The sequence below is a fragment of the Exophiala mesophila genome, assembly GCF_000836275.1.
Source record: "Exophiala mesophila strain CBS 40295 unplaced genomic scaffold supercont1.5, whole genome shotgun sequence".
In the NCBI taxonomy this organism is placed as follows: domain Eukaryota; kingdom Fungi; phylum Ascomycota; class Eurotiomycetes; order Chaetothyriales; family Herpotrichiellaceae; genus Exophiala; species Exophiala mesophila.
In genome coordinates, this window is record NW_015622508.1 from 1,264,893 (window position 1) to 1,285,532 (window position 20,640).

The window sequence follows — 20,640 nt, forward strand, 5'->3', positions numbered from 1 at the left end:
CGATTTCCGTGGTTCTGACGGATCAACCACCTCCTTCACACATTCACGCTGTTGACCAAGGCTCTCCTAGGCCATTTCATGATGGGCGAGAATGTTCCGCCAGGCTCAGCAAATAAGCCAACAGCCAGCGCGGACCGGCCTGGCTTGCCGTACTACGAAAAGTTGAGAAGAGACTTGCGCGACACTCTCCAACGGAAACGTCTTCTTGATCGTAACCTGGTAAGAAAACCTACTTTTTGTACTGGCCTCTGGACTTATTGGACTCTAGGCGGCGACAGAAGATCAACTGTACCGACAAGAAACCACATACCTCGAAGAAACGTCGATCGCAGGCAACATTGTCAAGGGCTTTGACAACTACATCAAGGCGTCAGCAGTGTCGGCAACTGCAAACTCTGCTGGAGGAACAATATCCGGGAGCGCAGCTGGTGGTGGTGTAGGAGCAGGTCGTCGCAAGGCGGTCATCAACGACACCGATCGAATCTTCTCTCGAAGTTCAGTCTCATACATGCGTGACTCTGATTCTCCCAGCAGTTCGACAAGCACGCCCAATCACGCAGGAACACCCACAGGAAGTTTCACGGCTGACAAGGTTGACAAGAAGAAGAAAAAGGGTACGGCGAATGCAGCTGCACATGATGACGAAGGCGAAGGACGTTCGACCAAACGACAAAAGATCTCATTTGGTGGCCGTAAAGGTCATGATGATTGAGGAGCTCGCAAGGTGGACAACATCTCAAGATGTTGTAATCTCTCATACTGTGCTGAGTTGCACTGCTCCAGCGGCCGGTTACCTTTGGATGATCTTACACATACAGAATTGCAAGGGCTAGCTACGTGGCTCAGAATCATCCCACGGCAGAGATGAAGGGCCAAAGTGTCTAAAAATATCAACGCCGATTGAAAGGAAGGAGCGATAGATTTCCGGATGCAATGGAGGTCAGACTCCGAAAATCCATCATCAGACCATGCTGCAAAGGACGCGAAAGCGACAACTATGGCTTGCAGCGACAACGGCGCTGTAGCGTCTGAAGCCACGTGTCACTGCAGAAGAACCAAGCGAGCCCGAGTCTTGAGTGATCACAGACCGGTGATAGGAATATGTGTGAGGTACAGATCCAGGTCTCATCTACATACTGGCATCGATTGGTGACAGTGAACTGCACGTGGTGGCAATCAGAACGGGGAGTGGCAGAGTGGTTGGCCCAAAGAAGGTAGTCAGTCACCCTGGGTTGCTTATGTAAACTTGATCTGGTTGGGGCAATTGAGTTGCATCGATGATTCCCCATATTGGCTTTGTAACATCGATAACAAGGGTCAAAATCTCGAAGAGCACTAGAAAACAACTTGTCGAGACTACACTTGTGACTCTGTTTACTCCGTACACATCCTCTACTTTCATCCAGCGACCTACTCCATAGGGAGGGACTTGGGGGCGTGTAGGAGCCACGCGCCTTGACTGGTTCCCCAAACCCCGCGGTTGACGGGTACACGGGCAGCGGACTCCTCTCGGCCTCGGGCTACAACCTATAACGGCAAACCACATCAGAGTTTCATCAGAACGATGGTGCCTCGGTTATGTCAACATCCATTTCTTGATCTTGGGCTTGTTGGCATTCATTCCACAGTCAAGACGAAGCCTATACCTCAGATGTTCAGCAGGTTGACTTCTCGAAGTGTGAGACGCGTTTCTTGTACAAGCCTATCTTGTCACCGAACTTTCATTTCTCTCAGCTATCGTCTCAACGACACCATGCCGCGACTTTCGCCCGAATCTCAAGTATGTCGCGGACCCCACGTCATGATAAGACCATCTTCATCTAACCAAAGAATTAGAAAGCTCTGGATCGGTTGAGGAATTACACTTCTCCGCACACAGTATGGCCAGACATGCCTCTGTCAAGGAAAGCAGCTGTGCTCATCCTTCTCTTTGCCGATGAAAACGGAGGGCTGAGAGTCGTCATCACCATGCGTTCAAGCACTCTGAGCTCTTATTCTGGACAAGCTGCCTTGCCCGGCGGGAAGGCAGAAGAAGGAGAGACGGCATTTGAAGCGGCGAGAAGAGAGGCTTCTGAAGAAATTGGCTTGCCGAGACGTGATGCCTCTCTCCCACCGCCTTTCCGAGTCGAGCATCTTTGTGAAATGCCGACCAACCTCGCCAAAACTGAGCTAGTGGTTCGACCATGCATTGCATTTCTACACTCGTATGATCCTGAGACTGGTCTGGACGCAAATGTGGGTGAGAAGCTTCTCCCTAGGTTGGATGCCCGAGAGGTTGCTGCAGTCTTCTCCGCTCCTTTCAAGAATTTCCTCTACATGGAAGACCTCCCGGACCAGCCTGACCTACCTGGCAAACCTAGTGATTGGTACAAAGGTTCTTGGACAGACTGGCACCAAAGTAGGTGGAGAATGCACAATTTCTTCGTCCCTGTCACCAATCAAATTGTCACGAAGCCGAAACGAAATGAGGGGCAGAAGGTGGCCGCGAGTCACCTGGATAGATTGGCGCGGTATAGAGTGTTTGGCATGACTGCGAGAATCTTGACCGATGCCGCTCGATTCGCATACGACCAGGAACCTACCTTTGAACACAACAGCCATTTCGGTGACGAAGACATGATTATCCGGCTCCGTCGTATTGGACGATTGGGACATGTGAGAAAGCCAGGGGACGAGTTGACAAAAGAAGATTTGGCCAAAGCGGCCAACTTGTGAAGAATGCCCCGTGCAGATGGTTGGAATGTCCATGGAATGCCGCGCCCAGCAAACTAGATCAATTAATGATCGGCTCCAATCAAACCACACATGGTGTCAAATTCTTCATGTACTGGTCCAACAGCTCATTCGGGTTGCGGTGAATTGAGCGCACAACCAAGGATTGTGTGTCGCTGTCAGGGTGTGATGCAGCTGCAAGCGGTGCCCTTTGTCTGCTATTCCAGGATGCCGATCGCCGCAGAGAAAGAGGAATGGGTTAACTCGGGCACTTTGGTGTGGTTGCTCAGGTAGGCAAGTGACAAGACCTCAGAGCTCTCATCTCGAGAATTGTTGGGTTGTCTTGCACGGCTCAGGCTATCGCCTGAGATTGTGGTTGATGCTGCAATACCATGAGTTCACGGCCGACCTCAGCTCGGCGTCGGCAGACGACAACACCACCACCGTCGAAAGCGTTGCTGGAGTTGCAACGAAGGGGATTGGAGTTGGGAACACCATCACCACCTTTTAGTTTGCGAGTCCCTGGCAGTGACAAGTCTGCTAAATCGAGCTCGTCCGACTTGGACAAACCTTTGCCGCTGGAGCCATCTGAGTTGGGACGGAGATCCTCGAGTGTATACAGTACCGACACTACGATCACCAACATCATCCACATGTATGGTGGGTTCCGGGATCTTGATCTTGATCTAGATGATCGACTCGAGGCCCCTCGGTTAGCCCGGTTGCATCACCCACAGGCTTACAGAGACACCGTTGCGCCATTGCTAGCTAGGCGGCTCAGCCTCAGTCGAAGCCCTTCTCCGTATTCGCCATTCCCAGACCGAAAGCAAGCGAAAGCATCGGCATCTTCGCTCTCGTTAAGATCCCTTGGTCCTCCAAGACTTGCTCCAACCCTGGCGGAATTCTCCCACCGGCTCCAAGATCGCAAGGATGAGCTAGCTTTACCAGCAATCAGCATATTTGACATTCACCGGCAAGTTGCATTGGACCAACTATCAGCCCCCTCAGCGCAAATTTCTTCAGCTGAGCAGTCCATCCGCGTAGGACACACACCACCTCTTCCAGACGCCATGTCAGGAAGCGTTTCAGATATCACCGACGACGACCTCCTCCCATCACCTCCAGATCTGAGAAGTAGCAGCCCTCCCAGCCCAGTCTTCAGCTCTCCTTCACAATATGATCTCCTGCAACCACAAAGACCATCCGAGAGGCCACCGAGTCAGTTCACGGAGCAACGGTACAAAGAAAGACATTGGTCTGAAAATTGGTTAGTGGATGAGCACATGATCGATCCCTTTCCACAAGACATGTCTCGAACGGGCGCACTGGAGATTGCCAATAGCAGACAAAGTTCTATGGACCAAGCCAAAGAGCGAGCAATGTCGTACGCAACGTCCTACAATTCAGGGCTGGAACAAGGGAGACGGCCTTCCGGCAAATCTGCACGGCAAAGTCTCCAAGAAGGAGTCAGTGACCTGCTGAGGTCAGTGTCTCAGTCCGGCCGGGCGTGGAACGGCGCAGGAAGTCCATTGATGGAAGAAGAGATGCCTCGAGAACAGCAACTAGGTGCACTTGGTAATCCATATCAAATCTACGATGAGGAGATGTGGTCGAAAAAGAAAAAGAAGCCACGGGAAGAGCGAACGGACCCGAAGCGAGGCAAGTCGCTGGACCTAGCGACGGCATATCACAATGGACAAAGCCAAATCGTTCATGCAATGCAGAAATTCACGAGACGGGCATCGATGAAGCGCAAGAAGAAGTTGAAACAGAGTATCGTCATGGTTGGGCCAATGGCTACAAGGAATAGTGGAGGTGGAATTGTCCAGCAAATGCCTGCTAATGGTAAGATGGAATGGATTTGACGAGAGCATCATAGACTACATAGTTGGATTCAGTAGACGCAGCGTGAGAGAAATTTACGGCACCCATGCCCATTTGATTGCTAGTTTTTGAGGGCCTTCAATTGCTTTTGTATGGAGTTTCTTGGCTGCACCTGGTAGAAGTGGCTGTTTGCCTGGTAACCAAAAGTTTTGGTGATTGGGTGCCTGATGCAGCACCTGGAGCACTCCCGTGTGAAGTATTGGGGGAGCCTATTGGCGCCCGAGAGCCCCCCAAGTTGCCAGTTCTCAATGGAGTACTTACCTTATATGGTAGCCTCCGTTAATCGGTGCCAACCATGCTAAGCTAGTCAATTATTGGGAGTCTAAGCGCAAAGCTACGGCAAAGCTACCCCGCATAATTGGAGCAGCTGATGAAACATCGAAGTCACCGGACTGCAGGTGCAGGTCCTCACATCCCTTGGATTTGAGTATCACCACATCCAAGCCCTATAACATCCCTACTCATATTTGTACCTCCAGACACTACTCCGTTCTCCCTATCCTCATCCTTCTTCGCGTCCAACTTGTACACTAGCACAAAGCCCTTGTTTACAGTCTCTATCGCCAGCATGGGAGGCGAAACTACGGCTCGTGTTGAGTCGTCATACCCCAAGTTATCAAAGGGCCCCGTCGGTCAGCAGATCCAAAGCATCTACACAGACCGTCTGCGTCAGTTCACCTCGACTGGCCAATATGAAAAGCAAAACCTCCTTTCGTAAGGACTTCTCTTCTAAACCTCAAATACCCAGGCCATCCATGCACTAACCGCCCATTCTCCAGAAAGCTCTATCACAACATCGAGGACGACTCCAAATACGTCAAACTCTCCGTCTATTCTCCCCCCGACCTGTCACGCCCGACCTTCAAAGATGCCACTTCCCATACCTTCAGACCAACCCACCGTGGAGAGTCTTTCGGCCCATCATGGTCGACCCATTGGTTCAAGATCCAATTGACCATCCCTGAACGGATGCTCGATGGCGAACACCTCGAGTTCCACTGGGACGCTAATAACGAGGGAATGGTGTGGACTGAGGATGGAAACCCTTTACAAGGCCTCACAGGTGGCGGCGATCGCACCGAATGGATCTTGCCCCAAGAATGGAGAGACGGCAAGGAACACATCTTCTATATTGAAATGGCTTGTAATGGCATGTTTGGAAATGCCCCTGGTGGAGACAGCATACAGCCGCCCAACCCAAACAAATATTACCAGCTATGGAAAGCTCAGATTGTTGACGTCAATCTTGTCGCCCGTCAGCTGTATGTCGACTTTTGGATCATTGGCGATGCTGCAAGAGAGTTTCCCGGAGATAGCTGGGAAAAGCACGAGGCCTTGCAGGTTGCAAACCGCATTATCGATGCCTTTATCGCTGGCAATGGCTCCAACGATTCCATCCATGAGGGTCGCAAAATCGCAGAGTCCTACATCGGGAAAAACGTCGATTCCTCCAAAGTCTATGACTCGGACCAGAATATTCTTGTCTACGGCATTGGACATTGCCATATTGACACCTGCTGGCTTTGGCCATGGGCTGAGACCAAACGCAAAGTCGCCCGCAGTTGGTCCAATCAATGCGATCTGATGGATCGCTATCCGGAGCACCGGTTCGCCGTTAGTCAGGCCCAACAGTACAAGTGGCTCAAAGAAAATTATCCCTATGTTTTCGACAGGGTCAAGACCAAGGTCAAGGAAGGCCGATTCCATCCCATTGGCGGCAGTTGGGTCGAACACGATACCAATATGCCCAGCGGAGAGTCATTGGTTCGCCAATTTCTGTACGGACAGCGTTTCTACGAGAGCAACTTTGGTGATCGCTGCCAGACCTTCTGGCTCCCTGATACCTTTGGATACTCTGGTCAACTGCCTCAGATTTGCCGTCTTGCCGGCATGACCAGATTCTTCACCCAAAAGCTGAGCTGGAACAATATCAACAACTTCCCCCACACAACCTTCAACTGGGTCAGTCTCGATGGTAGCCAGGTCATCTGTCACATGGCTCCCAGTGAGACCTATACGGCTAATGCACACTTTGGTGATGTGCGCAGAAGTGTTACTCAGCACAAGAGCTTGAATCAAGACAACACTTCTCTCTTGGTTTTTGGCAAGGGGGATGGTGGCGGTGGTCCGACCCGCGAGATGCTTGAGAAACTGCGAAGATGCCGAGGGCTGAGCGACACGACTGGGTTACTGCCGCGCGTGCACATGGGAAAATCCGTCGATGACTTCTTTGCCGGACTAGAGAAGAAGATCGAGAATGGCACCAAATTGACCACGTGGTATGGAGAGCTGTACTTTGAACTCCACCGAGGAACATACACCACCCAGGCCAACAACAAACGAAACAACCGACACCAAGAAGTCATGCTTCACGATATTGAATACCTAGCCACCCTGGCCAGCTTGAAGAGTAAGAGCTACAGCTACCCCAAGAAAGAGATTGATGAGATTTGGGAAAATGTCTTGCTATGCCAATTCCATGACTGTCTCCCGGGAAGCTCGATCGAGATGTGTTATGATGACTCAAATGCGCTCTACGCACACAACGCTCAAATCGGAGATAAGATCAAAGAGGAGGCATTGACAGTCTTGGGGCTCTCGCAGCATGTCAAGGCCAATGCTGAGCTTGCCGCGATCAATACTGCTCCATGGCCTCGTTCAGAATTGGTCAAGATTCCCCAGGCTCAATCCACGTCGCAACAACAGTCGTATACCTTTGTTTCTGGCGGACCTGGCGTCATTAAGAGCCACGCTGCCTCTGCCATCCAGTCAACCGCATCCGTGACCGAAACCAAGAAAGGTGTATTTGCACTCAAGAACAGCCGATTCGAAGTCCAGGTCGAGGCCGGCGTTATCACGTCGTTGTATGACTTGAAGGCTCAGCGACAAGTTCTCGCCAAGGGCGGCAAGGCCAACCAGTTTGTGATTTTCGATGACAAGCCCCTGTATTGGCAAGCGTGGGATGTCGAAGTGTTCCACCTCGAATCGAGAAAGGAACTGGGCTCTGGTACCACCGAGATTGTCGAAACCGGCCCTTACCGTGTCAGCGTGGCGACGAAAACCCAGGTCAGCGATGACAGCTGGATTAGGACCGTGATCAGCCTGGACGCAACGGACAGTACAGGCGAGGCTGGTTACGTCATGGTTGAAGCCGAGGTCGAGTGGCATGAAACCATGAAATTCTTAAAGGTTGAATTTGAAGTGGATGTGTCGAATACGGAAGCGAGTTACGAAAGCCAGTACGGCATCATCCGCCGACCGACACATTACAATACTACGTAAGTTTGCATTGCGTTCTGGTGAAAGGACTTTATTGACTGGTGCTTAGCTGGGACATGGCCAAATTCGAGGTCTGCTGTCACAAGTTTGCTGACCTGTCCGAGGCCGACTACGGAGTGTCGATTTTGAACGAATCCAAGTATGGCTTCGCTACGATTGGCAACTTGCAACGGCTGTCGTTGCTACGTGCTCCCAAAGCGCCGGATGCACATGCGGACATGGGCCGACATCACATCAAATGGGCGATCCTCCCCCATCAGGGACCTCTCGGCGCGGAGACTGTCCGAGCGGCGTACAACTTCAATCACCCATTGGAATTGGTGTCGGTGGTGGACAACTCACCAGCCAAGGAAGTTTTCAACTCGATTAAACTGAGTGGGGGAAGTTCCCTAATTCTGGACACCATCAAACGGGGAGAAGACGACGAAGATGTTTCACGCGGAGAATTCAGCCCTCGAGCCGGGCAAAGTGTGATTCTACGAATCTACGAAAGTCTGGGAGGAAAGGCCCGTGGCAGCATTGAGACTACTCTACCTGTGAAAAAGGTGTACAGAACAAACGTACTGGAGGACGACGAAGAGGAATTGACAATCACTGGCAAGAGCAAGTCGACGATTGCGATTGAGTTGCGGGCGTTCGAAGTGGCAACGTTCCGTCTGCAACTCTAGGTTGAAAATAGGGGGAAGAAGAGTATGGTGGAATGTCATAATGACCAAGGAGCCCTGGAGGAAGTGCATGTTTGTACGAGCAGAGGAAAAGCAGGTTGCAGTAGCACGAGACTGGCGTCAGGTTAGTTGAGGGACATGCATTAGCACATACCAGGTCATGATCACATTCATGGCATTGGCATCTATCTCTCCGGGATTCTGGATGGTTGACCAGTGAGTAGGAGGACTTTAGGCATCGAAATCGAGTACGTATCCAACAAGGCGATGGACATGTTCTCTTCCAGCACTATTCTGTAGACTGGAGGTACTCTGTACTGTCCAATGGTCCAAGTTTCATAATACTTATGAATATCGTATACCACGTACTCTGAGTGTTCCGAACAAGCCAAGGCCAATCTGTAAGCATAAGCAATATCCTTTCGGTTGTGTCCAGGTGTGGCAATCTCGCTAAGATGCGAAACGAGTGAACGGGGGTAATGACGAAAGCCGGACTTTTAAAAAGTGAGATTTATGGCCAGGAGACGAGTGATTCGTGGAGAGAGTCGAAATTGTCAAGCCAGCATGTTGAAATCAAGCTACCACAGAGAACTGGCTACTGGATATTTGGGTAATCATGGTACGTAAAGTCCAAGTCAAGAGACCAAGATGGAAATGTCCTACAACAGTAGAGGTCCCTGGGTCCAGGAAGGGGTACCAGCGTGGTTCTAAGGCACATGTCCCAAGCCATGAGCGTCCCCGGCACTGTTTGATGCATGGGTTGCAACCCATGCAACTCAACCCACACAGCCGCGGCAGCTTATACCCAGAGATTCGGGCTCAACCCCTAACTTCGAACCCAAGGCTGCCTCGTGGTGGAATTGCGGGTGGGCGAGGGGACCCCCCGGAAACTCTCCCTTGCGTTTTGCTGGGTTAAAGGCATTTTTACATCCTTCTGGGTACCCACGGAGTAGTACTTTCTCGGGCACGTCTCTAATTTGACAAGTATCAAGATCCGTTCTTACACAAATCCAGGGTGTTTGTAGGATGTCTGCCAGTAGTTGGCTGGACTATTTATGACGCATTTGCCATATTCAGATGCCTTAGGTACCTAAGAGCATTGATCGGGGATTATATCCGCCAGGAGAAGCCCGAGGCGCCCGCAGCTTGTCACCTAGAAAGTCAACTGTAACCATGTTTTGACCACCAAAGACGCCTGAGGGCTCATTCCTATTCCCACTTCCACTCCCACCACTCCCTTTCCCTCTCCCACTCGTTCTCCCATGCCACCAGCACGGGCCAACCTCACACCCTTCCATCCATCTCGGGCCACATCTGTCAACCCAGCCCATAAACGTGTGAAACCCGCACCCTGGCCTTTAACAGGTCGATCGGCCCTCACATCCCAAGTTAGTCAGCGAGTGTGGCGATCCTCCGAGCCAACCTTTGCGCTTTATTGACTTCACACGTTTTTTGTTTACACGTCCCTTAGTATCTTCTTACCTGGGAACCCCTGTCCCTGTCTTCTCCCTCTCCCAAATCCACTCTGAATCCATGACTCGCGGACAAAGTGCTCTCATCAATTGCAAAGCCAACGTCCTGCGTGTCACCTTGTCAAAGTCCCTTTACAGTCAATTTGTACCTGTTGGGTGAACTTTGATCACTTTGTCACTGATTTCAACGTGCCCGCAGTCCTGTATTGGTTGCGCAGGCAGGCTGGCAACCAACCAGCGCTTCACACGATTCAATCAATCGTCTTCAACAACAAACGCAAACGACTGCACCGTCCTCATCAATTCATGTCCAATCTTCACTCAACGGCTTCCTTCAGTCATATCCTCTTTACTGCCGTTTGCACGCGCATTCTGTCCTCCGCCACACAACCCACCGATCTCTTCCTCTCCCATCTAAACCTAAACCTATCCCTCCTCGCCGCGAACCATCCTAATATTCACAATGTCGATTACTCGCGTCGGTGACAGTGTTATGGTCCCGGGGGACATGCACGGCGTCGTCAAGTTTATTGGCCCTGTTGCTGGAAAAAAAGGTACCTTTGCTGGTGTTCAATTGTCCAATGAATACGCCGCTCGTGGCAAAAATTCCGGTGATGTTGAGGGCAAATATTACTTCAGGACCACCATTCCAGGCTCAGGAATCTTTTTGCCTTTAGAGAAAGCAGTCAAGAAACCCGGCAGTTCAGGCAGTAGCAGCGGCCTGGGAATCAGAGCCAGCCCTGTTCCCGGCACACCTACGCGCTTGAGCAGTTTCAATCAAGGAGGACGCACCCCGGGCATTGCGAAACCCAGTTTCAGTCAATCTATCGGTCCTGGAGTCAGGGCTGGCGCTGCCAGTCCCGCCCTCAAACCTCCTACCAGGAGAGAGTCACTGCCACGCCCGACCAGTCCACTCCGCAAAGCCAACACTCCCACACCTAAGGCGTTGATCACGCCAAAGACCCGTGGAAGCGGCATTGGCATGGCCAAAAGTACCAATGGCGCCCTGGGACAATATACTAGACCAACCTCAAGGCCAACGAACGGCTTCAGCCAGAGTCTGCGCCAGAATAGTGCCGCGCCAGCGTATTCCAACGGAAGTCCCTCACTAGGTCCCGAGTCGAGTTTTGACGAAATGCCCGAGAACGAAGCAGATTCTACCCCGACCCCGACACCCAACGTCTCGAGAAGTGGTGATGGAGATGACCTACATTATCAAGGAAGGATTAAATTACTGACTGATGAACTCAACGATGCTAAACGCCAGCTGCGCGAACAAAATGCAAACTTTACCGAGATGGAACGAAGTTTTAATGAGTTACAGAAACTCCTACCAGACCTGGAAAAGACTGCCAACGGGCGCAGACGTAATCGTGGCGACGACGAAGACGACGAGGATCTGCCCAGAGATGTGGTCACATTGCGTGACCTGCTCCGAGAGAAAAACGATAAAATCAAAATGCTCACCTCAGAATTCGACAACAATCGTGCCGACTTCCGATCCACAATCGACACGCTCGAGATGGCAAGCTCGGAAACGGAACGAGTCTACGAGAAACGTGTCGACGAATTGCTCGAGGAAGTTCGCAATTTACAGGACAGGAGTGAGGATGTCGAGACCGTGGCTCAACAGCTTAAGCAGCTTGAAGAACTGGTCCAAGAGTTGGAAGAAGGTCTAGAGGATGCCAGGCGTGGAGAGGCCGAGGCAAGAGGAGAAGTGGAATTCCTCAGGGGTGAAGTTGAGCGATCCAGGTCCGAACTGCGACGAGAAAAGGAAAGGATCAAAACCGAGGAGCAGCTGAATGGCTATTCCAACAACTCTGCCAACCACAACTCTGGGATTCAAGAATTAGAATCCCAGTTGAACGCCAAAGATGATGAGATTCGGGGTCTCAAAGCCATCATCCAGAATCTCAACGATTCTCACAATACCTCACCCAAACTCAACGGCAATTCCACACGGAATAAAGATGCTCATGTAGAGTCATCATCCGACGACACAAGATTCGACATGCAGCAACAGATTCGCGACCTCGAAGCTCTCCTACAGCAGAAATCTTTACATGAAGAAGAGCTTGCTAATGAAGTCAAGCAACTCCGAAACAGTGTCACACTCTCTCGCTTTCCACTGCCAGGAAATGCCTTTGGCATGCGAACTGCAGCAATGTCACCCCCTGGCGGTCATTCACGAGACAACAGCCAAGATCTGGCACAGAAACATCTCTCTGCCGGTTCTCAACGGACTGTAGTGCTGGGCAGCCCCAAGGGTAAAAACATGCCACAAAGGCAAGGAAGCCAACGTGAGGAAACATGGCATGATGCCGCACAGTCCCATGGCGCCAGCCCCGTCAAAGGTCCTGCATCTCGCCATCTTGATTACAATGCCATCATCCCCGGCAATCACCGCAATGCATCTCATACTGATGGCTCCGATGATGGTGTTACAGATGGATCCGTTTCAAGTGCAACTCTCTGGTGTGAGATATGCGAGGAAAGTGGCCACGATATCTTGACCTGTTCAAACATGTTCGGGACGGGAAAAGCCAGTGATTCCAACCACCAGTCTGCATCAGGAAGCGGCAGTCTAGGACGAAAAGGAGGCCGTGAGGTCTTGAGAGACGTCAAAACGTTGTCGACAGATCATGTTCGAGACAGTGACAACGGAGACCATATGTCCCTTGACAGAGATCGGCCCGCACCCCTCGTCAGTCGTCGAAGCAACACATCACTTCCCAGCGCGTCTCCAAGTGAAGCACCGAATGCCTCATTACCGCCGCCTCCGCCTGGTCTATCCAAATCAACATCCAATGACGAGCCACCCACCGCGAACGGAGCTGCGAACGCCACCTCAGCAGCCTCCTCAGCTCCCATCGAAGGCACAGGGGATCAGGCGGGCATGCTGGCAGGTAAATCTTCTGGTGTCATTGACCCGGATAAATGGTGTGCCCTATGTGAACGTGATGGTCATGATAGCGTGGACTGTCCTTTGGAAGATGCTTTCTGAGTGTGATCATTTGGTCGATCGACAGACAAGACATGACATGATATGACAAGAAGGGAGGGAATTGTGTGACTGCCAACTGCATGCCACATAGTGGATGACAGACCATTGGGCTTTGCACATCGATTCCCAGTGGATTCGGACTGTCTTTGAACAGCAGTCTCTGACCGACATAGAGAAGTACGAAGGACGTACATACAGTACCTACTATCTTCGAATCCTTCCAGGCTTTCAGCACCATCACCGACCACAGAAGCAGAAGTAGAAGCACAATCACCACCGTCACAGCCCAAAGCTCGAAACCCGAAACCCGAAACCCGAAACTCGAAACTCTTGTCAACCAGAAACAGACAAGTGTTCAACTCTTCCTCCGGCAGGAACTTGCTTTGTTTACATATAGTTGGGACCCTCCACTCCCAACCATTGAACAATCTATTATTTATCATCTCCCTCAACCTTTCTTCTTTTCCCCTCTTGGAAATATGCCATGCCATGCCGAACGAACGAGTTTCTATTTTCCTTTCAACCCATACAACCCATATCAAATGGAATACAATGAACATGGAAAATGAAAAAATCGGATGAATGGGATAGAGAAAGATGGATATGGATCGGAGTCGAGTCATGAGGATCCGACCTGGAATGGACCGATGGATGGAATGATTGACCGATTGACAAAATGACAGACTTTGCGTCTTGTCTTGTCTTGTCTTACATGCTCACTCACCTCATTACACTACACTACTGATGTGTCGACTGGACCTATTTTTTGGTTCTTGATGGACGTGAGAAAAGGGTTAGTTGATTAATGGATAATAATCTAATTAATTGACTGGATGGGATGGGATGGACTGGAGTGGAAATGGTATCTGTGACCTTGATCATGACCATGACATTGCCAGATCTACTCTTGATGGGTAGTAGTATAGCAAAGTGGTTTGGTTTGGGGTTGCTTAAGGGGCGGAGGCTCTCTCTCTCTCTCTCTCTCTCTCTCTCTCTCTCTCTCTCTCTCTCTCTCTCTCTCTCTCTCTCTCTCTCTCTCTCTCTCTCTCCTTGGGTCTTACAGACCAGACCTCTTTTAACGAATGAGTCGAGATGACTGGGAATGGACCGGACCGGACAAATTGACTTACCATGATTTGGGTTGGTTTGGTTTGTCTTGTCTGTTGTAAGACCCATTTCGAGTCAACACAACGCAACGCAACACAACACACCTCAATGATAGGATAGGCGAGGCCAACCAGCAGAGGCAGGGGAATTATCATCATTATACCACTATCATCAACATCACCATTGTCATCTCTCTCCCATGCTTACCTACTTTTATTTCAATCACCATTCTTTTTTACTACATACTTACCTATAGTACTACGTTTGCTATATTTGTACATTATTACGCATAGCTACTAAGTAGGTCAGACTTGGTTTTGGATTCAGACCTACCTAGACAGGACTCAGACGCGCATCTGTAGCCGTTTCCATATCCATGTCCTGGGAATAAGGCATTAGCTAGCTAGATGATGAAAACTAGGTACTTGTCCTGTCTGTCCTGTCCTATGCCATGCATGTTGATGTACCCCGTTATGCTAAACCTTTAACCATCCTTCCATCCCCTTCCAGTCATGCCCATAACAAAATACACATACCTTTAACACATACACATGTATGAAGTCAACCAAGTCTCGCATGCCTGCCTGCCTGCCTGCCGGTCTTCATCCAGTACCACCTACCCACCCACTCACCCACCCACGCAGTCCAGTAATCCTTTATTCTGTAATCTGTCCGTGAAGAGGGGGGAAATTCTGATATCCCCTCGTGTCTTTGTGTATGTCTGCCCCATGGACATGGGGCATGAACAATAGTGATGATGATGATCTGAGCTTGTAGAAAACTAGCTCCCAAGTGGACAATTGACTTCAATATGAAACTCCATCCCAATGTAAAGTAAAAAAAAGATGCCCTTGTGCCCGATCCTGGTTTCTCAAAAAGGTGGACCTGTATTCTCCGTTTCGTGAAGAATGAAAAATGAACATGACCTCGCAAATCGGCAAGGTCGGCCGTAAACGCCGTGCTTATGGGTAATCGGTATGGGTATTTCCGAAACCGAAACCCTTCGTAATCAAAAGACTATCCTATCCCGAAAAATGCGTGGGATAATTATCCTCGGCTTCTTCTAGAGTCGAGGTGTTTGAGAGAAAAAGGGGGAAGGCGGGCGATGGGAGGTGGGATCGAGGATACCGATACCGATACCGATACCTCATACCTCGATGCTAACAACATCTTCCCCTTCGTTTGGCCTCTTCTGGGTCCCAGGTGCGGGTAAACCCATCAGAGTCACTACCACCAGGTAGGCCGACACTTGGCAGGCCTAACCAACTTCTCCTCTTGTCGCCGTAGCCGACTCTAAAACTGCCGGAATGGCCGTGTGGTCCGGCAAAGTAATCGTCGCCATGCTCAGACCGATAACCCGGGGTATCTTGGATACGGGCGTGATCGGCTGCGTCTCTTTGGTGTTTCTGGTCGATTAATTTCCTGGCAATGACTCGAAAGACTTCTTCGATGCCTTCGCCGTCTTTTGCGTTGACTTCATGACAACTGTCCCAGCCAATGTCCTGGTTCCAGAAACCAGAACTTCGTGTTGAGTCTGGGCTGTTGATGGCGGCCAAGTTGCCGGGTTTCATGCTCATTGGAGGGGTGGAACTGGTGCTTTGAGCAGCGGTGACTCCACCTAATTGTTCAGCCACATAGGCGATTGTTCTCTCAAAGGTGACTTGGCGACAAGATGGGTCTTCGGCCACCATGTCTGACTTTGTGCCCACCACGTGGATAATGGGCATGGCATCATCTCCAGCGGCGCAATTTTCCCTCATCTCAGCTAACCACGTCTTCATCTCCTCCCAACTGGCTTCATTGGTGATATCATAACACAATAAGCCTGCGTTGGCTCCTCGGTAGTATAGCCGGGAAATGCTTCGGAAGCGCTCTTGACCGGCAGTATCCCAGATCTGCAGCCGGACCGTGGTGGCCGTGTCGGGGTCTGTGATGCGTTTGGTCACAAAGGACGCACCAATGGTGGACTGGATATTCTTGGCCAACGGTGCATTAGGGTTGATGTATCTCGAGACCAGCGAGGTTTTCCCTACGCCTTGAGCACCCAGCACGACGAGCTTGGCCTCGATAGATGTGGCGGGGATCGGTTGGGGGGCAGTGGTAGTAACCATGGGGGGAGCGGTATTCATGGTGGAAATGAGGAGAAAGTATGAAAAATGTAGAAAGTAGGAAGGTGTTGGATCTTTTGAGATTCTGGTTGTGATTGTTATATTTTGATTCTATTTCATCTTGATGGCTGTGCAAGTGGAATGGAATGGACAACGGTCGCAGGTGGTCGCGAAAAGGCCAGCGGCGCAGTGTAATGTGAATCGGACGCCTGCGTTTGATGTGAGTCACCTGGAGATTGTGAGTGATGGAGGCGGGGTCCCGGTTAGTTATGAGCAGCTGTCGGGTTTGTCGCGTAGTCAAGAGTCAGCTCTATGGGCAAACGCACACGATTCCAACAAGAAGCCAAAGGACGACCAAAGAAGGGACAAGGAGACAGAAGACAGTGAAATAGAGAGATGAAGATGACGAAATGAAGAAAGACGTCGCAGTCGGCCGAATGGTCCGAGGAGTCGAGGGTGTGAAGAGATGATGCGATTGATTGTCGCAGGTGTGTGAAAAAGTTGGTGTTGAAAGTGATTGAAGCGAGTCGAGTCGAGGCAGACAGGCAGGTTGACCACCCCGGTCCAGGCAGTCCAGAGTTGCATACGATGATGCTCACGACATCACACCCAGGGGATTTGGTCCACTCCTTGGCGAGATTCCAGGCTTAATTACACTGCAAATGGCACCCAGATGGTTGTCACTTTAGGCCTGGTCCGGTGCATGGTCTCTTGGTAGGCTGAAAATAGCTGCACCAAGATTAGGCGAAGAGTCGAGTGTGGGATTTCGCTGACCCCGCGACCCTGGAGCCTGGGTACTCGGTGCCTACAGGCTACAGGCTATAGGCTGCAGGCTGCAGCATGCAGCACCTTGCTTTGCTCCCTCTTCTTCCCCCTCCAACATGCTGCAATCTCCAGACTCCCACACACACCGCAGCGTGTTGTCATCACAAGACCAGGACGCGAGTCTGATATACGGGTGTGAATGTGGGAACCAGGGTGTCAGACTCCAGATGACACACATCATGTTGAAGGCTGCAGCCAGTCATGGAACCAGTGTGGAAGCACGAGCATGTTGGTGATCAAGGATCAGTGAGCAGATAACAATGTCACGCGAGCCCCTCAAAGACCACTTTTGGACATGGTCAACATTAAAACAGAGGCTATGATGTAAGAGCTGACAGGTTTGTTTACACATCTCAGAGGAAGGGCCATGAGAATTAAATAATGAGCGATTTGACAGCTGCTGATGTCCCTGGTTCCATGTACGGAGTACGGAGTATATCTTGCATGCATGTTGTCCAGTGGAATGCCACCAATATGTTGGACACCTGGCACTACTCGAGCTGTTGGGGGCCAGAAGATGTGAGGAGGGGCAACAAATCCGGGGGCCTTCTCGGGGCTGTAGCTCTCAAAGCAAGTGCGTAACCTCGGAATTTCGGACTTGGGAGCACTTAATGAATTGCATGAGGTTTGGACCACGTGAGACTGGCCGTATTACCTACTAAGGTGACTAAGGTAAGTATGAAAAGCCATTTATCAATGTTGCTGTGCTGTTGTGCTACTGTGCAACTCGTTCGGACTTCTTGCGTCGGTAATGGTAGGCTATGGATAAGCCCGTGCGTAAGGGAGCATCACCGACGTGCGGAGGTACCTTAGGGGTTGCCCACAAAATTATTGGGCCTAGACTGCACCAGGCATAACTCGCACAAGAGTGACATAGCCATGGTAGGTACCCAGGTACCTAGGCATACTGGTAGTTGGCGTGGATGGGTACGTGGGCAGTACCTAAGGTAGGTAAGTACTAGGTACTAAGTCAGATCCAGAGAGACCCGCGAGTCAGAACCTCCACGGAGCGAAGCCCGTCATCATCTCTACACACAAAACCTCGATCTTGTCCCCGCGTCAACAAAGCCAACCTTTGAGAATCCCCACACACCGCAACCAAGCGCCCCATCATCATCCTCACGGCCAACTTCTTCCACCAATCCCGTTGAGATGGATGCTCATTACGCTACCTCCATGGATTTATTCCGAGGACAATCTCAAATTATTGATAGAGTCCCCCAGATACTTATAATTCTTTTTGCGGCTCTAATCATCATCGCCTTTGTGATAGTCTTCTTCCTTCCCTCATCTTCTCGAAATAGAGAGCCCATCGCTGACCTCGAACGCGACCAATTACTTCCATCGGAACCCTAGAACCCCCCCACGTCATGAATCGAGACAAAGGTGAAAACGGTAATGTCGGCGCTTTGACGGGCGACGAAGTGGCAAAACACAATTCGAGAGAATCATGTTGGGTTATTGTCCATGGAAAAGCGTACGATGTGACAGAGTTCCTCCCAGGTAGGTATCATTGACGAGTATCGCACGTCGATTGCCGCCAGCTAATCTATTGTCGCTTAGAACACCCTGGTGGTCCCAAGATCATCCTCAAGTATGCCGGTAAAGATGCGACTGACGAGTACGCGCCGATTCACCCTCCTGATACCCTAGACAAGTTCCTGCCAAAGGACAAGCACTTGGGACCTGTCAATATGGACACTGTTGAGCAGGAAGAGAAGGTAGAGAGCCCCGAGGAAAAGGCACGGCAAGAACGCATCAAGAACATGCCAATCCTGGAAGCATGCTACAACCTGATGGATTTCGAGACTGTCGCCCGGAATGTGATGAAGAAGCCTGCGTGGGCATACTATAGCTCCGGGGCCGATGATGAAATCACCATGCGAGAGAACCACAATGCCTTCCATAAAATCTGGTTTCGACCAAAGGTCCTGGTGGACGTGGAACAGGTGGATATCAGCACCACCATGTTGGGAACCAAGGTTGATATTCCCTTCTACGTCACCGCCACTGCGTTGGGCAAACTGGGCCATCCAGAAGGTGAAGTGGTTCTGACGCGAGGCGCCAAAAAGCACAATGTCATCCAGATGATCCCTACTCTGGCATCGTGCAGTTTTGATGAAATTGTTGACGCCAAAGAAGGTGACCAGGTCCAATGGCTGCAACTCTACGTCAACAAAGATCGAAAGATCACTGAAAAGATTGTCAAACATGCCGAAGCCAGAGGGTGCAAGGGTTTGTTCATCACCGTCGATGCTCCTCAGTTAGGCCGACGAGAAAAGGACATGCGCAGCAAGTTTGACGACACAGGATCCAACGTTCAGAACACCAGTGGCGAGAATGTGGACCGATCACAAGGTGCAGCGCGTGCGATTTCCAGCTTCATCGACCCATGTCTGAGCTGGAAGGACATCCCTTGGTTTTTGAGCATCACCAAAATGCCTATCATCTTGAAGGGTGTCCAACGAGTGGAGGATGTGCTCAAGGCGATCGACGTGGGTGTCCACGGAGTTGTTCTCTCCAACCACGGTGGTCGTCAGCTCGACTTTGCCCGATCGGGCGTCGAAGTCCTTGCTGAGGTGATGCCTGTCCTTCGAGAACGGGGACTGCAGGACAAGATTGAGATCTTCATTGATGGAGGTGTACGCAGAGCCACTGACATTATCAAGGCTCTCTGCCTGGGGGCCACTGGTGTTGGTATTGGACGACCTTTCCTATATGCCATGTCTGCATACGGCCTTCCAGGTGTGGACCGAGCGATGCAATTGCTCAAGGACGAAATGGTGATGAACATGAGGCTGATTGGAGCGTCCAAAGTGGAGGAGCTGACACCTGACATGGTGGATACAGCTGGCCTTAAGAGTCATACGGCGGTCGTGCCCCAGGACATTCTGGGTCAAAGAGCATATGACCCTCTGATCACACCCAACGACATGCTCAAGGCGAAGCTGTAATGATTGTCAAGACCATGCACATGGAAAAGAGTATATAGGGATATGTCTAGGGGCGTCTTTGAGTGATTGATGTAACGTACATATAGCAATCCATTGCCTCGGTGCTGAAATTTGAAGAGTACAGTACAGGTTCCTTAACAGGTCAGCATTCATGCCTGGGGATGATGCATCCAACCATCGACGACTCAGCAGGATAGAAGTATTCGCGTGACTCGAATGCCTATAAGGAACCTTTCAAATGGTTTTTACTCTCCAATCAAGTTCCTAGTCCTTTATGCAGTCGACAGTTTAATTCTCCGGGCACAAACAGTCTCTGCATTAAGGTCACTAGGAACTAAAGGATGCAGCCGGCACTTCTAGCGGCTTTTAAGCCTCGACTGATAAGCTCTCCAGTTAAACAAACACAAGCCATGGGTACTTTATGCACGCCGAGGATGCCCTGAATCCCCGCCTAAACCCCATCATTGGTTACTCAGCCCCCCAGAACTCTACCTACACGCTTCCGCCGGTCGCCGTGATCCCATCTCGCATGATGCAGAATCCACTCAATCATGGCTCGTGCCACTAAAATCCTGACACTCACGAGTCACCATCCACAATAATGCCACCACCCACCTTCACGTCCATTCA

At 50.7% G+C, this 20,640-nt stretch overlaps 7 protein-coding genes across 7 annotated transcripts; 6 read left to right on the plus strand and 1 right to left on the minus strand.

Moving 5' to 3' along the window:
- Window positions 1-81: 81 nt before the first annotated feature.
- Window positions 82-712, plus strand: PV10_07211 (uncharacterized protein; the record flags this gene model as incomplete). The annotated part of the gene is made up of 2 exons (XM_016372085.1): window positions 82-219; window positions 269-712. The coding sequence occupies 2 exons, from the start codon at window positions 82-84 to the stop codon at window positions 710-712; spliced, it is 582 nt and encodes a 193-aa protein (XP_016221417.1).
- A 1,041-nt stretch (window positions 713-1,753) lies between these two features.
- PV10_07212 (uncharacterized protein) lies at window positions 1,754-2,715 on the plus strand (the record flags this gene model as incomplete). The annotated part of the gene is made up of 2 exons (XM_016372086.1): window positions 1,754-1,780; window positions 1,837-2,715. The coding sequence occupies 2 exons, from the start codon at window positions 1,754-1,756 to the stop codon at window positions 2,713-2,715; spliced, it is 906 nt and encodes a 301-aa protein (XP_016221418.1).
- Window positions 2,716-3,104: 389 nt separating this feature from the next.
- Window positions 3,105-4,577, plus strand: PV10_07213 (uncharacterized protein; the record flags this gene model as incomplete). Its single annotated transcript, XM_016372087.1, has 1 exon — window positions 3,105-4,577. The coding sequence occupies one exon, from the start codon at window positions 3,105-3,107 to the stop codon at window positions 4,575-4,577; it is 1,473 nt and encodes a 490-aa protein (XP_016221419.1).
- A 451-nt stretch (window positions 4,578-5,028) lies between these two features.
- Window positions 5,029-8,900, plus strand: PV10_07214 (uncharacterized protein). Its single transcript, XM_016372088.1, has 3 exons — window positions 5,029-5,310; window positions 5,376-7,874; window positions 7,925-8,900. Exons 1-3 carry the CDS (start codon window positions 5,165-5,167, stop codon window positions 8,541-8,543), a joined length of 3,264 nt encoding a protein of 1,087 aa, XP_016221420.1. The 5' UTR covers window positions 5,029-5,164; the 3' UTR covers window positions 8,544-8,900.
- Window positions 8,901-10,014: 1,114 nt separating this feature from the next.
- On the plus strand, window positions 10,015-13,990 carry PV10_07215 (uncharacterized protein). The gene has a single exon (XM_016372089.1). The coding sequence runs from the start codon at window positions 10,476-10,478 to the stop codon at window positions 13,014-13,016; it is 2,541 nt and encodes an 846-aa protein (XP_016221421.1). The 5' UTR covers window positions 10,015-10,475; the 3' UTR covers window positions 13,017-13,990.
- Window positions 13,991-14,290: 300 nt separating this feature from the next.
- Window positions 14,291-16,734, minus strand: PV10_07216 (uncharacterized protein). The gene has a single exon (XM_016372090.1). The coding sequence runs from the start codon at window positions 16,250-16,252 to the stop codon at window positions 15,284-15,286; it is 969 nt and encodes a 322-aa protein (XP_016221422.1). The 5' UTR covers window positions 16,253-16,734; the 3' UTR covers window positions 14,291-15,283.
- A 1,410-nt stretch (window positions 16,735-18,144) lies between these two features.
- Window positions 18,145-20,241, plus strand: PV10_07217 (uncharacterized protein). The gene is made up of 2 exons (XM_016372091.1): window positions 18,145-18,559; window positions 18,620-20,241. Exons 1-2 carry the CDS (start codon window positions 18,427-18,429, stop codon window positions 20,008-20,010), a joined length of 1,524 nt encoding a protein of 507 aa, XP_016221423.1. The 5' UTR covers window positions 18,145-18,426; the 3' UTR covers window positions 20,011-20,241.
- The last annotated feature ends 399 nt before the right edge of the window (window positions 20,242-20,640 follow it).

Bases quoted from the DNA above. Each gene is read 5' to 3' on its own strand.
- PV10_07215 (XM_016372089.1), top strand. From the start codon at position 10,476: ATGTCGATTACTCGCGTCGGTGACAGTGTTATGGTCCCGGGGGACATG.
- PV10_07214 (XM_016372088.1), top strand. From the start codon at position 5,165: ATGGGAGGCGAAACTACGGCTCGTGTTGAGTCGTCATACCCCAAGTTA. The intron at 5,311-5,375 runs GTAAGGACTTCT...CCCATTCTCCAG, and splicing joins GAAAAGCAAAACCTCCTTTC to AAAGCTCTATCACAACATCG. The intron at 7,875-7,924 runs GTAAGTTTGCAT...ACTGGTGCTTAG, and splicing joins CCGACACATTACAATACTAC to CTGGGACATGGCCAAATTCG.
- PV10_07216 (XM_016372090.1), bottom strand. From the start codon at position 16,252: ATGAATACCGCTCCCCCCATGGTTACTACCACTGCCCCCCAACCGATC.
- PV10_07217 (XM_016372091.1), top strand. From the start codon at position 18,427: ATGAATCGAGACAAAGGTGAAAACGGTAATGTCGGCGCTTTGACGGGC. The intron at 18,560-18,619 runs GTAGGTATCATT...ATTGTCGCTTAG, and splicing joins TGTGACAGAGTTCCTCCCAG to AACACCCTGGTGGTCCCAAG.